This window comes from Saccopteryx leptura, chromosome X (assembly GCF_036850995.1).
Source record: "Saccopteryx leptura isolate mSacLep1 chromosome X, mSacLep1_pri_phased_curated, whole genome shotgun sequence".
In the NCBI taxonomy this organism is placed as follows: domain Eukaryota; kingdom Metazoa; phylum Chordata; class Mammalia; order Chiroptera; family Emballonuridae; genus Saccopteryx; species Saccopteryx leptura.
Genome location: NC_089516.1, coordinates 74,367,326 through 74,385,337, shown reverse-complemented (window position 1 = coordinate 74,385,337; position 18,012 = coordinate 74,367,326). Strand labels below are relative to the sequence as shown.

Below are 18,012 nucleotides of genomic sequence, written 5' to 3'. Positions count from 1 at the left end.
AGATTAGAGCCTTTAGGCCCTGCCCAGTTGGCTCAGTGGTAGAGCGTCAGCCTGGTGTGTGAATGTCCCAGGTTCAATTCCCAATCAGAACACACAGGAGAAGTGCCCATCTGCTTGTTCACTCCTCCCCCTCCCCCCCCCCTCTCTCTCTGTCTTCCTCTTGTGCAGCCATGGCTCAGTTGTAGCGAGTTGGCCCTGGGCACTGAGGATGGCTCCATGGTCTCTGCCTCAGGTGCTAAGAACTTGGTTGCTGAGCAATGGAGCAACGCCCTAGATGGGCAGAGCATCATCCCCTAGTGCAGTGATTTTCAACCTTTTTTTTTTCATGGCATAAACACACACTAATTACTAAGGTCAGTGCCCCTGACTGAATACAACCATTTTCATCTCATGGCACAAATAAATTAGTTACTAAAGAGGAAGAGGTCAGGGCCCCTTTTTCTTTAGTAATTAGTTTATTAGTGTGTGAGAAACAAAGGTTGAAAATTAGTGGGCTTGTTGTGTGGATCCTGGTCCAGCACATTAGGCAGTCTGTCTCGGCCTCCCCTCCTCTCACTGAAAAAAAAAAAAAAAGATTAGAGCCCTTAAGAACAGGATAAAGTGCAAAGTATTTTAAAAGAATGGTTGGTTGAGGGAAATTTTAAGAGAGATTAATTTTCTACACAAATATGTGAAATATTAACGTATTTTAAATTTTCAGTTTTCAAAATATTTTTAGTAGTTTTATGGAATTGATATTTGGTTTCCATGGAAATTTGCTAACATGAACCAATTTTTTTTTTTTTTTTTTTTTGTGACAGAGCACGAGAGAGGATCAGTTAGGGATAGACAGACAGGAAGGAAGAGAGATGAGAAGCATCAATTTTTTGTTACAGCACCTTAGTTTTTCATTGTTTGCTTTCTCATATGTGCCTTGACCAGGGAGGGGGGCTACAGCAGAGTGAGTGACCCTTTGCTCAAGCCAGCAACCTTGGGGTTTCGAATCTGGGTCCTCTGCATCCCAGTCTGATGCTCTGTCCACTGCGCCACCACCTGGTCTGGCCCAATTTTTTTTAATGATATAAAATTGGTATTGTCAGCAATCCTTCACGTCTGATTTCCTCACCCAGACATATCCCTAATGTACATAAGGCCATTTGTGGCTGGAGAAAAGCAAAAATGAAGGTAAGAGGCTGAAACAGCACTGGCCAGTTAGCTCAGTTGCATCTTTCTGATATACAAAGGCTGCCGCTTCAATGTGCTATCAGGACACAGAAACAAAGTGATGTTTCTCTCTCTCTCTTTCTCTCTCTCTCTCACCCTCTCACCTCTACTTATTTCTCTCTAATATCAATTAATAACTTTTTTATTTCTTTAAAAAAAGACTCAAATAATAATAGAAAGTGGTAATTCAAAAATCTTTAGTGGAAGACAATTCATCTCATGGATGAGTGACTCAAATTTGCTAGATTCTATTATAGTGACTATTGTACAGAGATATGTCACCTGTTTATATTGTCTTTATTCTTAATCTTCACAATGGTAAATCTTCATTGTTCTTTTACCCTTTAATGAAAGTATATCTGACTATAAAATGTTATATTATTGGAATTAAATGTTATTTAATTTATTATTTCTATTCCTGTAATTTTCTTTGACCTTTCATATAAGCTTATTTGACTCAGGGTTTTATGGAGCAAGAATTTCTCCTCAGAGTAAGCACTACTTGGGTTAGACTAGAAAATAAAAGTACAAGATAATTCAACAACTCTTACCTTTTTTTATGAGAACATTTAACTTTTACTGTCTTAGAAAAGTTTAATTATACAATACAGTGTTATCAACTATACTATAGTCATCACGTTTTATTTTAGATCTTTAGATTCTCAACCTTATTCATCTTACAGCTGGAAGTTTGAACACTTTTACCAACCTCTCCCTTTTCCCCCTTTCACCCAGCTCTTGGCAGTACTTGTCTTTGTCTTTTTTTGTCTGGCTTATTTCACTTAACATAGTGCCATCAAGGTCCATCAATGTTGTCACAAAAGACAAGATTACTTTTTTTCTCAAGGCTGAATAATAGTCCATTGTGTGTGTGTGTGTGTGTGTATACACATATCAATCACACCTTCCTTATCCAGTCACCTGTTTACATAAACATAGTTTGTTTTCATATCAGCTATTGCGAATGATGCTGCTGCAAACATGGGAATACAGTTTTATCTCTTCTGTATTCTGTTTGTATTTCTTTTATAAATACACACTCAGAAGTGGGATTGCTGAATTATATGGTAGTTTTATTTTTAAGGTTTTGAGGCACCTCCATAGTGTGTTCTGTAGAAGCTATACCAATTTAGTTCCCACCAGCAGTGCATCAGTGTTTCCTTCTCTCCACATCCCTTCTAGCCCTTGTTATCTCTTCTGTTTCTGATGCTAGACATTCGAAGAGGGAAGAGGTGATAGCTCATTGTGATTTTGATTTGCATTCCCTAATGATTTGAGCATCTTTTCATAGACCTGGTGACCATTTGGATGTCTTTGGAAAAAATGTCTATTCAGTTCCTTGGCACATTTTTTAATTGAATTGTTTGGGCATTTATTTTTTTGTTGTTGTTATTTTTGTTTGTTTGTTTATTGCTATTGGAGTGTATGCATTTCTAAAATACATTTTTATATTAACCCTTTGTGATATGTATGATTTGTATATATTTCTCCCTTTAAGTAGGTTGCCTTTTCATTTTTATCTAGATTTATTAATTTTCAAATTTAATTTATTGGGGTGACATAGGTACACAAAACTGTACAGATTTCAGTGTACAACTCAATAAAACATCTGCACACTGCATCATGCACCCACAACCCCAAGCAAATTCTCTTTCCATCCCCATTTCCTACCACTTTACCCACCTCTTCCTACCTCCACCCCCTTTTCTCTGGCAATAACCTCACTGTTTTCTGTGTCTATGTGTTTTATATATGTGTATGTATGTGTCATTTTTTTTTACTAAATTACTTCACCTTCTTTCATCTGGCCCCTCAAGCCCCCACCCTTCTAACAGTGGTCAGTGTGTTCCATGTACTTTGCCTCTGTTTCTATTTTGTTCATCAGTTTATTTTGCTTATTAGATTCTACATATAAGTGAGATTATATGGTATTTGTCTTTCCCTGCCTGGTTTATTTCATTTAGCATAATAATCTCCAGGTCCATCCATGCTGTTGTAAAGGGTAAGGTTTCCTTCACTTTTACAGCTGAGTAGTCTTCCACTGTGTACATGCAGCATAGCTTTTTTATCCACTCATTGACTTATGGGCACCTGGGGCTGTTTCCAGATCTTGACTATCAGAACCAATGCTGCAGTGAACACAGGGGTGCATATATTTTTTTTTCAAATTAGTGTTTTGGAATTATTTGCATATATTCCCAGAAGTAAGATCTATGAGTCAAAGGACAGTGCCATTTTTAACTTTCTGAGGCAACTTTATACTGTTTTCCACAGTGGCTGCATCAGTCTGCATTCCCACCAGCAGTGCACATCCTTTTTGCCACATCCTTACCAGCACTTGTTTGTTTATTTATTGATAATAGCCATTATGACTGGAATGATGTGATAAGTCATTGTGGTTTTAATTTGCATATCTCTGATGTTTAGTGACATTGAGTATTTTTTCATGTCTTATTGGCCCTATATATTTCCTCTTTGGAGAACTGTCTATTCAGTTCTTTTGCTAATTTTATAATTGAGTTGTTTGTCTTCTTTGTGTTGAGTTTTATAAATTCTATATATATTTTAGAAATTGACCCCTTACCAGATGTCTTATTGGCAAATACGTTCTCCCATTCGCTGTGTCCCCTTTTCATTTTGCTGATGGTTTCTTTTGCTGTGCAAAAGCTTTTTAATTTAATGTAATCCCATTTGTTTTTTGTTTGTTTGTTTCCCTTGTCAAAGGAGATATATCTGCAAAATATTGCTATAAGAGATGTCTGAGATTTTTTTACTGCCTAAGTTTTCTTCTAGGATTTGAAGAATTATTTGAAAATAATTTGAAGAATTGTAAAATGGGGTTTTACAACCCCATTGTATATTCTTGGCTCCTTTGTTATAAATTAACTCACTATATATGTGTGGCTTTATTTCTTTGCTCTCTATTCTGTTACATTGATCTATGTGTGTGTGTTTCTTTTGTCAATAACATAATGTTTTGATTACTGTAGCTTTGTAATATAGTTTAAAATCAGGAACTATGATGCCTATACCTTTATTTTTCTGCCTCAAGATTGCTTTGGCTATTAGGAGTCTTTTGTGGTTCCATACAAATTTTATAACTTGTTGTTGTTGTTTTAATTCTGTGAAAAAATGCCATTGCAATTTGATAGGGGTTGCATTGGATCTATGGATTGGTTTGGATAGTATGGGAATTTTAATTCTTATAGTCCATGAGCACAAAGTATCTTTCCGTTTATTTACTTGCATTTTCTTTGATTTCTTTCATCTATATCTTATACTATTCAGTGTACAGATATTTGGTTCAGATTTCTTCTAGATATTTTCTATTTGATGCAATTATAGATGGGGTTATTTTCTTAATTTTGCTGCTAGTGTCCAGAAGCACAACTTGTCTTAGTATGATTTTGTGTCCTGCAGCTTTACTGATTTAATTTATTCTAACAGTTTCTTGGTACACTCTTTAGAGTTCATATATGTACTATCTCATCTGCTAATAAAGGCAGTTTTACGTTTTCATTTTTGATGTTGATTCCTTTTGCTTTTCTTGCCTAATTTGCTCTTTTTTTGTGACAGAGACAGAGTCAGAGAGAGAGTCAGATAGGGATAGACAGACAGGAAGGGAGAAAGATGAGAAACATCAATTCTTTGTTGTGGCTCCTTAGTTGTTCATAGATTGCTTTCTCATATGTGCCTTGACTGAGGGGCTACAGCAGACCAAGTGATCCCTTGCTTGAGCTAGCGACCTTGGGCTAAAGCCAGTGAGCCTTGCTCAAACCAGATTAGCCCGTGCTCAAGCTGGTGACCTCGGGATCTCAAACCTGGGTCATCCACATCCCAGTCTGACGCTCTATCCACTGCACCACTGCCTGGTCAGGCCCTAATTTAATTTGCTCTTGATAGGACTTCCAGTACTGTGTTAAATAAAAGTGGCTAGAATGGGCATCCTTACCCTGCTTCTGATCTTAGAGGAAATACTTTTGGTATTTAACTGTTGACCATGATGTGGCCTTGTCATACATGGCCTTTATTTTGTTGAAGTACATTTGCTCCTCTATACCTAGTTTGTTCAGAGTTTTTATCATGAACAAATATTACTCTCAGAGTAGTACTCTTTCATTGATAACAGAAAATTAAAGTAAAATGGTAATTCAACAACTTTTAGGAAAGGATGCCAATAGCTCATGAGCTACTTTTTTTTTCATCCTCATAGGCATTATCTATGTGTTTTACTGTCACCAGGTGAACAGTGGTGTGTGAGCCTTGCCTATGTGTAATGGAAAACTACCCCTCAGAAAGATACTTAGTCACACCCTAGATACTTAATGCACATTCATCTTTTCTTTATAGAAAAAGAAATGAATTTTTTGAAATATCAAAAGATCAATCCTTATTAATTAATGGTTATCATATACAGCTAGTGTTCGACTTTACAACCATGATTGGTTCTGACAGACCGGTCGTAACACGATTTGGTCATAAGTTGAGTAGGCTATATGTACAGTACTGTGAAATGATGTTATAAAAATCTTTAAGTCATATTTTATCATAATTTTCTTTTATTATTGTTATATATCATAATTTTCTTTGTTCATTTTATGCTATTTGTATCATCTCTATACCATTTTGTTTCTTATTTTTACATTCGTCAGGTTTAAGTAAAACACTGCATTACCAGTACAACTGGTTTAATATTTGCAAAGACAATTTCCTCTTGGTAGACATCTTGGGAGGGGTTTAATGAAAAATATCCAAGACACAAAACAAAAATTGCTGTACCGAGTCTGGGATAACAGTTGAAATGGTGCACACGGAGATGGTAGTGCTGCCGGAAGCTGGTCTGCACTGTCGTACGCCCAGCTGGGCAATGCTTGTGCTGCCAGATGCAGAGCAGTCGTGGCTAGCTATTGTGGTCGTAAAGTCGAATGTTCATAAATTGCATAGGTCGTAAGTTGATCAATATTTGTATTAATTTAGTGTGTCATGTAGAGAAAGTTTTGTTCAGATGCTAACATTTAGGTACAAGTTTAAATACTCATCCACTATCCTTTCCCCCTTATTTCCTGTTCTGACTTAAGGAGGAACCCTGTTTACTTTTCTCCCAGTGTATCTTCCAGCTTGTATCCAGCACACTGTGTTTGGAGTGAGTCTCCCTCCAGCCTTCGTTCTGCTGCTGCTCCAATAGTGTTTGCCATTTCTTTGTAAATGTAAATGTTGATCTAATTTTTAAGACTTTGAATGTAATTTACTATCTCACCTGTCTTCCCTTTTAATTTTAGGATACAGAAATGGTTGATTTGGATTCAGATGGACCTGGTACTTCATCTGGAAGAAGGGTGAGTGAATAAATGATAAGAAAAATTTTCTGGCTTCTTTTGTCATTAATCTCTAAGGCCAATTACATACGTCTGAAAATTTTGAAGACTCTCGGTAGTCAGTATATGTAATTGTTACTCGCTGAGTTTTATTGCAGTGACATAGTAAGATTGTACAGCTCAATCACAGGGGGAAGATACAAAGCCTGGAAGAATCCATATGCAGGCTTCTTTATGCTCTCTCCCTCCTTGGAGGGCCACACAGAGTACGCTCTTCCCCAACAATGAAAATGCAGCAACATGTATCTTATTAGAGACTTGGTCCCTAAAGAATTTATTGGGAGCTGGTTATGTAGACATCATCTGACTGGCACATGCCAAGATTCCAGAGTCCCAGAAAGCAGGAAAGTATCAGAAACCAGGTGTTCAGCACAGATCGCATTATATATACAAAGAGTGTAGATAGAGTAGACCACCTTTATTTTGGAAACAGTTCAAGTGCCAAGTTCCCAGATGCTAGTCACAGACCAACTGTGCAAGCAAGCCACACTAAAGATAGCAGGCTCAGGTGTGTAATGTTCACACTGTGCTGCTCTCTTTCACTCTATAATGATTAGGCAAATATTTGTTCTATATGAAGGGAAATTTTCCTTTGAAATACTGAAAGAGATCATATAAAAAAGGCATCAAATGGTAAAGGCCAGCATTTATCATGACCCCAAAGATTGACATATATCCGTACATGTATTTGAAGTGTTATTTTGAGAAGATAATGTTATTTTGAGAAGATAATGGTGCCTTAGTTAGGTACACTTAATTCCAAGCAATTATTAAGGCATTATTTTTTTTAACCTTATGGAGGAAAAAATAATTTGTTGCCCTGTGTTTATTTGAGGTCCCAATTTTCTTAAAATGAAGAAAGTTCATAATAGTACTTACTATTTTTATGAATGTAATATCTAGTATTTACCATATTTTTCACTCCATAAGACGCACCCAACTATAAGACACACCAGGGTTTTAAGGAGGAAAATAAGAAAAAAAAATATTCTGAACCAAATGGTGTGTTAAAATATTTAATAAAATCCCATATTTTTTACTCCATAAGATGCACAGGCATTTTCTCCTCCACTTTTTGGGGAAAAAATGTGCGTCTTATGGAGTGAAAAATACGGTATTTGTTTATATTTTTCTGCGGAGAGTGATATCTACTCTAAACTAAGAAACTTTTAAATAGCAGCTGCTCTATCTTACATAGGTATGTTAACATTAGAAAAACAGTATAGCCTGACCTGTGGTGGCACAGTGGATAAAGCGTCGACCTGGAAATGCTGAGGTCGCCGGTTCGAAACCCTGGGCTTGCCCGGTCAAGGCACATATGAGAGTTGATGCTTTCTGCTCCTCCCCCACTTCTCTCTCTCTCTCTCTCCCTCTCCCCCCTCTCCCCTCTAAAAAATGAATAAATAAATAAATATTAAAAAAAGAGAAAAACAGTATAAAAATCAAGGAAGAGTGAAGGAAAGAGCTTTTAGATATAATTCCATTAAAATCCACAGGTCAAATGCAGAGGCAGAAGACAGTCTGTAAAGTATAATCCTGATGCCTGGAGGAAACAGTGCAAAGAACTGCTGAGTCTCATCTATGAACGAGAAGACTCAGAGCCGTTTCGGCAGCCCGCTGACCATCTTCCTTACCCAGTAAGCGTACATTTGTTTAAATAATTGTCATCATGTAATTTCCTATAAATGTCTGCTAAGATCTAGTTAAGAGCCACTTTTTTCCTTCCTTCCTATACCTTCTTTCTTCCTCCCTCTTCTTTCCTTCTCCCTCCTTCTTTGTTTGTGTATCTTTGAATTGTGAAACTGGGTCTGGGTCGTGTGATCTGTCATGACTTATTAAAATGCCTGTCATGTATTTTGTATGTGAATTATACATTAGTAAACCAAATTTAAATCTAAATACCTTTGCTGATGATTTGTTATAGAACCTGTATAATTAACAAATGTCACCTTAGTAAATTTAATTTAAAAATAAAAAATAAATATCTCCCTGCTTTTATTTTGTATATTTATTTAATATATTTTACTAACTTCTAATATACTTTTACACATTGTAGACCAGGGGTTGGGAACCTATGGCTCGTGAGCCAGATGTGGCTCTTTTGATGGCTGCACCTGGCTCGCAGACAAATCTTTAATAAAAAAAAATAACGTTAAAAATATAAAACATTCTCATGTATTACAATCCATTCATTTCCTACTGCTCATGTTCATGGTTGCAGGTGGCTGGAGCCAATCACAACTGTCTTCCGGGACAACACCAAATTTTTATTGGATAATGTATAACATACACAGGTTGTTGTATGGCTCTCACGGAATTACATTTTAAAATATGTGGCATTCATGGCTCTCAGCCAAAAATGTTCCTGGCCCCTGTTGTAGACCCTTGGTGACATATGTCAACCTTATGTTAATAATTTACGTTAAAATTTAAATGTTATTCTATATGATCACTTACAGTGAGCAACATACCATATTACTTTTCCTCAAAGTTAGAGCCTGAGAATTTCAATTATAGGATTTCTTTTCTAATAGTGTTGTCTGTTTATACAGTGAATAACCTTTTAGTATAGATAGCAAATCTATTTTAACTTACTCCAAGAAAAGGTACAGCAGTATTTCAGATATACATCAGACTATCCTCTGAATTAGTAATCATCAGTATTCTCTGCTTATACAGGTTAAAGTTGGGAAATATTCAAATAATGAACAAGATTATATCAAGATTATATTTGTAGGGAGTTTGGGTAATATATTAGTCTTATGTTTTCATAGCAGAGGAGAATGGTGAATGTAGTTTTCCTTCATCTTTACAGTCGGTAAAAACATTCTTCCTATTTATGGATCTTTGATCCTTAAATAATAATTGTATTGAAATTTTTGATATTTTGTAGTGATGATCTAGAAACACAATATATCTTCTTTATCCTAATAGGGTCACCAAGAACAAGAGGGGGAACCGTCAGGGTCAGTTGTTCCGGAAGGACAACAAGATCCATCTCTTTCTGAGGTAGGCCTAGTAATCTCTTAAAAACATAGACTATTTTTATGTTGTTTTACTTTTAAAAATCTCCATTCTATAAGTCATGCTTGTATAATTTGCAAAGCTGTTTGCCAATTTTGTTCACTCCTTTTTTACCTTTGTTGGATTTTTTTTTTTGGTTATTTTTTTATATCAGCACATGTTCTCAAGAGGGTTCTTCATACCATCTGTGTAGGAGGTAGATGTTTACTTATTTCCATAGATCTAAAGCTACTGTGGCAGAGTAGAACACCTCAATTACACAATAAAAGTGTGTCTATATTGCAGCTGATTATTCCCACTCGGATTCATCATACTATACAAAGTTCCAACTTTTTATTCTATGAAAATTTTTATTTCCATAAGCCATGCTATGTTAGAATATACTTTCAATTTTTATGATTTAAGTAAAAATTTAAAAAGTCGTTGGCCCTGGCCGGTTGGCTCAGTGGTAGAGCGTCAGCCTGGCGTGCATAAGTCCCAGGTTCGATTCCCGGCCAGGGCACACAGGAGAAGCACCCATTTGCTTCTCCACCCCTCCCCTTCTCCTTCCTCTCTGTCTCTCTCCTCCCCTCCTGCAGCGAGGCTCCATTGGAGCAGAGATGGCCCGGGTGCTGGGGATGGCTCCTTGGCCTCTGCCCCAGGCGCTAGAGTGGCTCTGGTCGCGACAGAGCGACGCCCCAGAGGGGCAGAGCATCGCCCCCTGGTGGGCAGAGCGTCGCCCCCTGGTGGGCGTGCCAGGTGGATCCCGGTCAGGTGCATGCGGGAGTCTGTCTGACTGTCTCTCCCCATTTCCAACTTCAGAAAAAAAAAAAATTTGAAAAGTCGTTAAGAGCAATTGTATTTTCTCAAAAACTGAAAAATAGTTTCCTGTATGTCCTTCCTCTGCCCCTCTTCTGTTTGTTTGGCTACTCCTTTGAGAGAAATGTGCATATTTTAATTCTTAAACAATATGAGGGATCTAATACTGACAGTGGATTTTAGTCCAAAATATGTTTATTCATTGATGGCTGTGTTATATATAGGGATATAAACAATTCAGATGCACTTTCATAGAGTAACCCTAGAAATATCTTAACTGGACTTGCAAGATTTGGGTTAAAATAAAATCTTATCCCTCCTCAATCAAAATCAAACTAACTCTGAATATATAAAAAGACCTTAGATGAAAAAAAAAGTGTCAAATTTATTAAAATCAAAATGATAGGAGAGAGGCACAGACATGGCCAATATGACTTTGACCTTCAATTAATGACATCTTTGGTAGAATGTCCTTACAGCCAAGAACCTCTTGGAAACATGTAGCTGAGTTGTGACAGGGAACTATTTAATTATATGCGAATCATCCCATCTTCTGCTTTCATTGAGCATTTTGACAGGGACTTGGAGGTTACTTCAGACTTTAAGCAAGAAATGCAATTTCACATTATGGACTCTGTAGGGATGAAGCCAGTGGCTACGGATTTTCTTTTCTGGTTCTTGAGAGAGTCATATGGTTATGGATTGCAGGTGAGGGCTAAGGCCCTCTCATACTGCCCTGTTGGCTTTTCTGAGCCAACAAAAGAGCTCTGTTAAGTGTATTGTGGTTGGGGGGAGGCAGTTTCATATTGGAAAGTACTCTTTATTTCATGGTGACTTTATTAATAATGTAGTATTGTTACCCAGTCTATGTATTTAATAACACATTCTTCTTTGTAGGATTATCAAGGTGTTATAGACACTCCTATGGACTTCAGCACTGTGAAAGAAACTTTGGAAGCGGGAAACTATGGTAGTCCTCTGGAATTTTATAAGGATGTTCGCCAAATATTCAGCAACTCTAAAGCTTATACCTCTAACAAGAAGTCAAGGGTATGAAAAACCTATATTAGGTGGATTAATCTGTTATTTATCAAGCAGCTTTTTCTTTCACAAGTTTTAAAATTGCTAAACAGATGTGTACTACAATTCTGACATTCCTACTGAAGTTTGATTCTCAGCATTTCTCTTAACAGTTTATTAGGCATGCATAATGATACATTTAGCAGAGTCATTCTGAAATTAAACACCTATGCTAGTAATTTGAGTACCCTTTAGTATGTCCAATAAATAATTTTATAAATAAAAGTAGTTTACAGTATAAATTTCTATAAAATAGTTGGATTAATTCTGCATGTTTTTGTTCCCTTTATCATAATGAATAGTGAGCCATATTCGGAAGTTGTAACTACATACTGACATTTAATACTTTTTCTATGTTTTGTCAGAACTTGAGAAAAAAAAAGTAGTAATAATAATTTTGGGGTTTTATAATCACTGTTATCTGATTAACTTTTAAATAAGTTGCACACTGGGTTTATAATATGGCTGCTTTCAGCTCATAAAATGAATTTTTGTCAATTTCTGTAGGCATAATGTTTTCACATTTGATTTATTTTCTACCCTAATACTTACATAGGTTTATGTATTCTTTAAAACAGTAAGTTTTATACTTTGAAATCTTTTTAAACTTAAGATATTATGAGCCTTTTCCTATGTCATTATTACTCTTTAAAATATGTCCATTTAATATCTTCATTATATTTTATTCTATGGTGTTTTTATGTTATTTCACAAGTATCCCTAGTGCTGCAAATTTTGATTCTCAGCTTTTGTTTCTAGTATTTCTAGGTTGTTTCTAATTTTTCACTTTTCATGAATAAAGCTGTGGCTAGCATCTTTAACATGTTTGAATATAAGTGTTTTGTGTGTGTAAGTCTCTGATATTTCATTAGGATAAAGTCCCAGAAGTGAAATTATTAGCCAATTCTTGTGTATATTTTTAAGATTTTTCATACCTATTATAAGCTGTCCTTTAGAATTGTTGCAGTTAAAAAACCTACTGGCAGTGGATTGGAATTTTTTTCCTCTAGCCTCCCAACATTGTATATTGTCTTTTAAAATTCTTTATTAATTTTTAGTTAAAAATGGTATCTTGTTTTAATTTTTCAGGTTGAATTTTTCGAGTATATGACAGAACACAAGTATTTTGTATTATGATGCTGAGATAACAGTTCAGGCATATTTATACCTTTTATTTTTTATATAATTGAAGTTGTTGCTCAATAAGACTAATTTCTACTTTTTCAGATCTATAGCATGACGCTGCGATTATCTGCCTTATTTGAAAGTCATATTAAAAACATCATCTCTGAATATAAGTCAGCAATCCAGGGTCAGAAGAGGAGACGGCCACGGTACAGAAAACGTCTAAGAAGCAGCAGCAGTTCATTATCCAGTAGCAGAGCTCCTAGGTATATTACATTGATGTAGTATTTTATGTTTTCAAAGCATATTGTGTATTTGACTTTATTTCTTAATGCTTATTGAATAGTTTGAGGGGATCCTATGATATAAGAGATTTTTTTTTTTTTTTTTTTTTTTTTTGGCCCTGGCCGGTTGGCTCAGCGGTAGAGTGTAGGCCTGGCATGCGGGGGACCCGGGTTTGATTCCCGGCCAGGGCACACAGGAGAAGCGCCCATTTGCTTCTCCACCCCCCCTCCTCTCTGTCTCTCTCTTCCCCTCCCGCAGCCAAGGCTCCATTGGAGCAAAGATGGCCCGGGCGCTGGGGATGGCTCCTTGGCCTCTGCCCCAGGCGCTAGAGTGGCTCTGGTCGCGGCAGAGTGACGCCCCAGAGGGGCAGAGCATCGCCCCCTGGTGGGCAGAGTGTCGCCCCTGGTGGGCGTGCTGGGTGGATCCCGGTCGGGCGCATGCAGGAGTCTGTCTGACTGTCTCTTCCCGTTTCCAGCTTCAAAGAAAAAAGAAAAAAAAAAGATTTTTTTTTTCTGAAGTTGGAAATGGGGAGGCAGTCAGACAGACTCCCACATATGCCCGACTGGGATCCACCCGGCACACCCACCAGGGGGCGATGCTCTGCCCATCTAGGGCGTCACTCTGTTGCATCCAGAGCCATTCTAGCACCTGAGGCAGAGGTCACAGAGCCATCCTCAGCTCCCGGGCCAACTTTGCTCCAATGGAGCCTTGGCTGCTGGAGGGGAAGAGAGAGACAGAGAAGAAGGAGAGGGGGAGGGGTGGAGAAGCAGATGGGCGCTTCTCCTGTGTGCCCTGGTGGGGAATCGAACCCAGGACTCCTGCACGCCAGGCCGATGCTCTACCACTGAGCCAACCGGCCAGGGCCACAAGAGATTTTTTTAACATATGTTGCACCTATGTAAAGATGGAGATAGTAACCAAAAGCTCTGCTTATGTGGATTTTGTTATAGCAAAAACCTTTAGTGCTTTGAACTAAACTTTTTATATTACCAATTTTGAAATCTTTTACTTAAATTATCAGGCATTTTTTTTCTCACCTTAAGCAGTTTGTATCATGTATATCATAATATGTGGCTAATAGAAAAAATCTTCATCATTACACATTTTTACTTGTAGTCCAAAAGGGAAACAGAAACAAATGAAGTTGCAGCCTAAAAATGACCAGAATACCTCAATGTCTTATGCCAGGAACAGCTCTCCTTTCTCGTCTCCTGGTAAATATGTCTTCTGTTTTTGGTTTTGTATGTTTCAGTGTGTGACTGATATTAAGGATATAGAACAGGCAGCATGATTTATATATAGTACAAAGAATAATAGATTTTGATGTAGAAAAGTTGTGTTTTATTCCTAATTTTCTCCAGTTTGATGGTCCTCGGTTAGACATTAGGCCATGAGGTTAAGTGTCTTTATATTTTAAATGAAGATGTTATAAAACTATATTAATTTTAAAGTCTCTTAGTTTTAAAATTCTGTAACTTTATGATTTTTAACATCTCTAATAGCTCAGCACTCTACATTGTATTTGCCATGGAAAAATTGCAGATTTATTATATATGGAAGTGGTTTCCTTAGACACGTTTTTCTGACATCCTGTCCTTGAAATCTTAATGATGTAACCAAACATTTGTTCTTAAAATATTCATATTTCCTTCAAACAATACACAAAGGTGATGTTGGAGTAGAATAACTAAAGTGAGGTAGAGTTTGAAAAACAGGTTGTTTTATAACTTTACTGCAAACCTGATAATTATGTTAACATTGCAGTTTTTAACTATAAGTTTCAGATGCTGCAGAAGGGCTTTCACTCTATTTACTTGATGATGAGGCCGATGGCCCATTTTCTTCAGCGAGCTTCAGTGGATATGGCCGAAGTGGAACGAGTCATGAGCCAGGGAAAGCCAAATCATTTCGGAATCGAGTTTTGCCAATTAAACAAGGTAAGAAATGGTGTTTAATCTTTGTTCCTTTATAATGGCAGATGGATTATGTAAAAGCTGGTGTCTTTAGGTAGTAAAACTTAGCATGTCTGTAGAGGTAATGAGGATGTCAATATTGTCACTTTTGACTCAGGGTTTCATATCCTTAACTAGGAATAGGCTGTAAGCAGACTTCCCAGTAATATTTCCGGACATATTTTAGTCTTTTTAAATGAAATGAAAAATGAATAAGGAAAGACAACTAAATGAAGAGCCCTTTCCCCAAGCACATAAAAACCAGACTATTAGACACATTAAAGAATTTTGTATATTAAACCACATTGATAAAAAAGGCAGAAAAAATTCCAAATTCATCTTTAAATAGTGCTAATTTTTTCAAAGCCTACCCCAATTTTTAAAGAGGATTTTGGTGAACAAATGGGCTATCTTTTTGGTCAATACCTATAGCTACCACCTTCTTTTGCTTTCCTAGTTATATGACTAAGATATTCTCTTCCCTCAGTGTTGTCTCAATAATTCAGTGGTTTTCAGAATGTGTTCTTCCTGTTTCTCAGGAATTCTCAGAACAACCCTCTCCATTCAACCAAAGCTTCCATATAACTATTATTTGTAGAAAAATTTTCACTAATTTTTAAAAGAAATCACTGACCTAATAATTCATCATCACATGCATTTTCTTTTGTACCGACAATGTCAGGGGGCATCGGTTGTAAATACTTGAATGTTACGGTTATGTAGACTTTCTTTGTTTACTTAGCCCTGTGTTATGGACCTTGAACATATTCAGAGAAACTTCTAGTGTGTTCATCTGTTTGAAGTTTGTCAAGAATAATTACTATGTTTTTGCAAATATCTTTACTAGAGTATATAATTTTATTTTCTTTTTTTTTTTTTCTTTTTTTTACAGGGACAGAGAGAGAGTCAGAGAGAGGGATAGATAGAAACAGACAGACAGGAACGGAGAGAGATGAGAAGCATCAATCATTAGTTTTTTTCATTGTGACACCTTAGTTGTTCACTGATTGCTTTCTCATATGTGCCTTGACCGTGGGGCTACAGCAGACTGAGTAACCCCTTGCTCAAGCCAGTGACCTTGGGTCCAAGCTGGTGAGCTTTGCTTAAACCAGATGAGCCTACGCTCAAGTTGGCGACCTCAGGGTCTCAAGCTTGGGTCCTTCACATCCCAGTCCGACGCTCTATCTGCTGCGCCACCACCTGGTCAGGCTTATTTTATATGTTTTAATGAAAGATTAAATAGCTAATCCATTTATTGAAGTATCAGATAACTGAAAAATAGACTTTCTAAAGATATATTTTATATTGGTTATGTCAGAAATATTTTTACATATCTGATTACTTTAAGATAATTATTGCATTTATTTTACTCAGTTTTTATCTTTCCTCCCTCTTCTGCTCCAGCAGCACGTTTCATACTTGTGCTGCTTTCTTCTCATTTTGCCCTTTCCTTTATTAGCAAGATTTTAGAAAGAGTAGATTATGTTTCCTGCCTTTTCTTTTCCATCTAAACATTCCTTTACCCTTTACATTCTGGCTTCTGCCCCCCACACACACACTCTACACAAATTGTTCTCTCTTCACTAATCAGTAATCTCCAATGATCAGCCACTATCTTTTTCTTGGCCTCTATTCCCTGAATCTATGTGTATCATTCCATGCTATTGACTACTCGCTCTAGCAACTTTCCTGCCTGGCTTCTGTAGTACCACTTATCTAATATATTGTTTTATCCAATATTAGTATATTCTCTGTTTCTTTCTTTTTGTTTTTTGTTTTGGCATTTTGTTATTACAAATAATAGCTACATCAATTATCTTCATGCTGATGACTCTCCAAATTCATATATTTAGCCCTAACATCTGTTCTACCAGTCTCATATCTGAGTGCTTTCTAAAAAAATTTCCTTTGGGTGCTTATCATTCATCAGTTTCAAGCTTGCTTCTTTTCTTGCACTCACTATTTTAGTTGATGGCACCACTATTTTACTAGTCACCCAATTTATAATTTTACAGTGTTCTTTGATTCTCCTTTTATTCCTTTTTTTAATAAATAAATTTTTATTAATGTTAATGAGATGACATCAATAAATCAGGGTACATATATTCAAATAAAACATGTCCAGGTTATCTTGTCATTCAATTATGTTGCATACCCATCACCCAAAGTCAGATTGTCCTCCGTCACCTTCTATCTAGTTTTCTTTGTGCCCCTCCCCCTTCCCCTCTTCCTCCTTCCCTCCCCCCCTAATAACCACTACACTCTTGTCCATGTCTCTTAGTCTCGTTTTTATGTCCCACCAATGTATGGAATCATGCAGTTCTTGGTTTTTTTCTGATTTACTTATTTCCTTTTATTCCTTATATCTAGTCAGTTGCTAAGTTTTGTGACTTCTACACCTATTTAATACCAGTTAATTTTTTTATTGACTGAATGATTTTACAGTGGAAGAGAGACAGAGAGAGAGAAACATTTATTTGTTGTTCCACTTATTTGTGCATTCATTGGTTGATTCTTGTATGTGCTCTGAGTGGGGATTGAACCTGAACCTGTGGCATATTAGGACAGGACTCTAACTAACTGAGCTCTCTGACCAGGACAAATACTACTTAAGTCTCTTATCTATAATTTCTATTGCTAGCACCTAGTGTATAAATCAGCTTGGGCTGTCATACCAAGACACCACAGAGTACGTGGCTTAAGCAACAGATATTTATTTTTAGTAGCTTCATTGAGATATCATTGCTATAAAAATTGTATATAGTTAAAGTGTACAACTTGATGTTTCGATATATGCATACACTGTGAAATGGTCACCACAATCAAACTAATATATATCGCCTCTACATGATTACTGTGTATGCATTGAGAAGACTTAAGATCTATCCTACTAGTAAATTTCAAGTATACAATACAGTATTGTTAACTATCATCACCATGCTGTACATTAGATATCTAGAACTTATTTATGCTGGATAACTGAATCTTTGTTCCCTTTGAACATCCTCTCCCCACAGAGGTGAATTAAAGTCGGTTGAGGCCCCAGGAGCAGTAGAAAATATTGGGCCCCTTAAAAAAAAGAGAGAGGGAAACTAAAAATACATGTTAACCATATTTTTAAATAAATAAAAATATTATGTACTATTAATGTTAAAATTGCACATATGAAA

At 36.6% G+C, this 18,012-nt stretch overlaps 1 protein-coding gene across 1 annotated transcript in view; it reads left to right on the top strand.

The window, feature by feature from the left end:
* The window catches only part of BRWD3 (bromodomain and WD repeat domain containing 3), a 131,285-nt gene that overhangs the window by 95,124 nt on the left and 18,149 nt on the right, over positions 1-18,012 (top strand). The window contains exons 34-40 of the mRNA XM_066357703.1: positions 6,483-6,539; positions 8,075-8,215; positions 9,513-9,587; positions 11,298-11,450; positions 12,708-12,871; positions 14,007-14,104; positions 14,669-14,827. Coding sequence (XP_066213800.1) covers positions 6,483-6,539; positions 8,075-8,215; positions 9,513-9,587; positions 11,298-11,450; positions 12,708-12,871; positions 14,007-14,104; positions 14,669-14,827 — 847 coding nt within the window. The remainder of the gene's footprint in view (positions 1-6,482; positions 6,540-8,074; positions 8,216-9,512; positions 9,588-11,297; positions 11,451-12,707; positions 12,872-14,006; positions 14,105-14,668; positions 14,828-18,012) is intronic.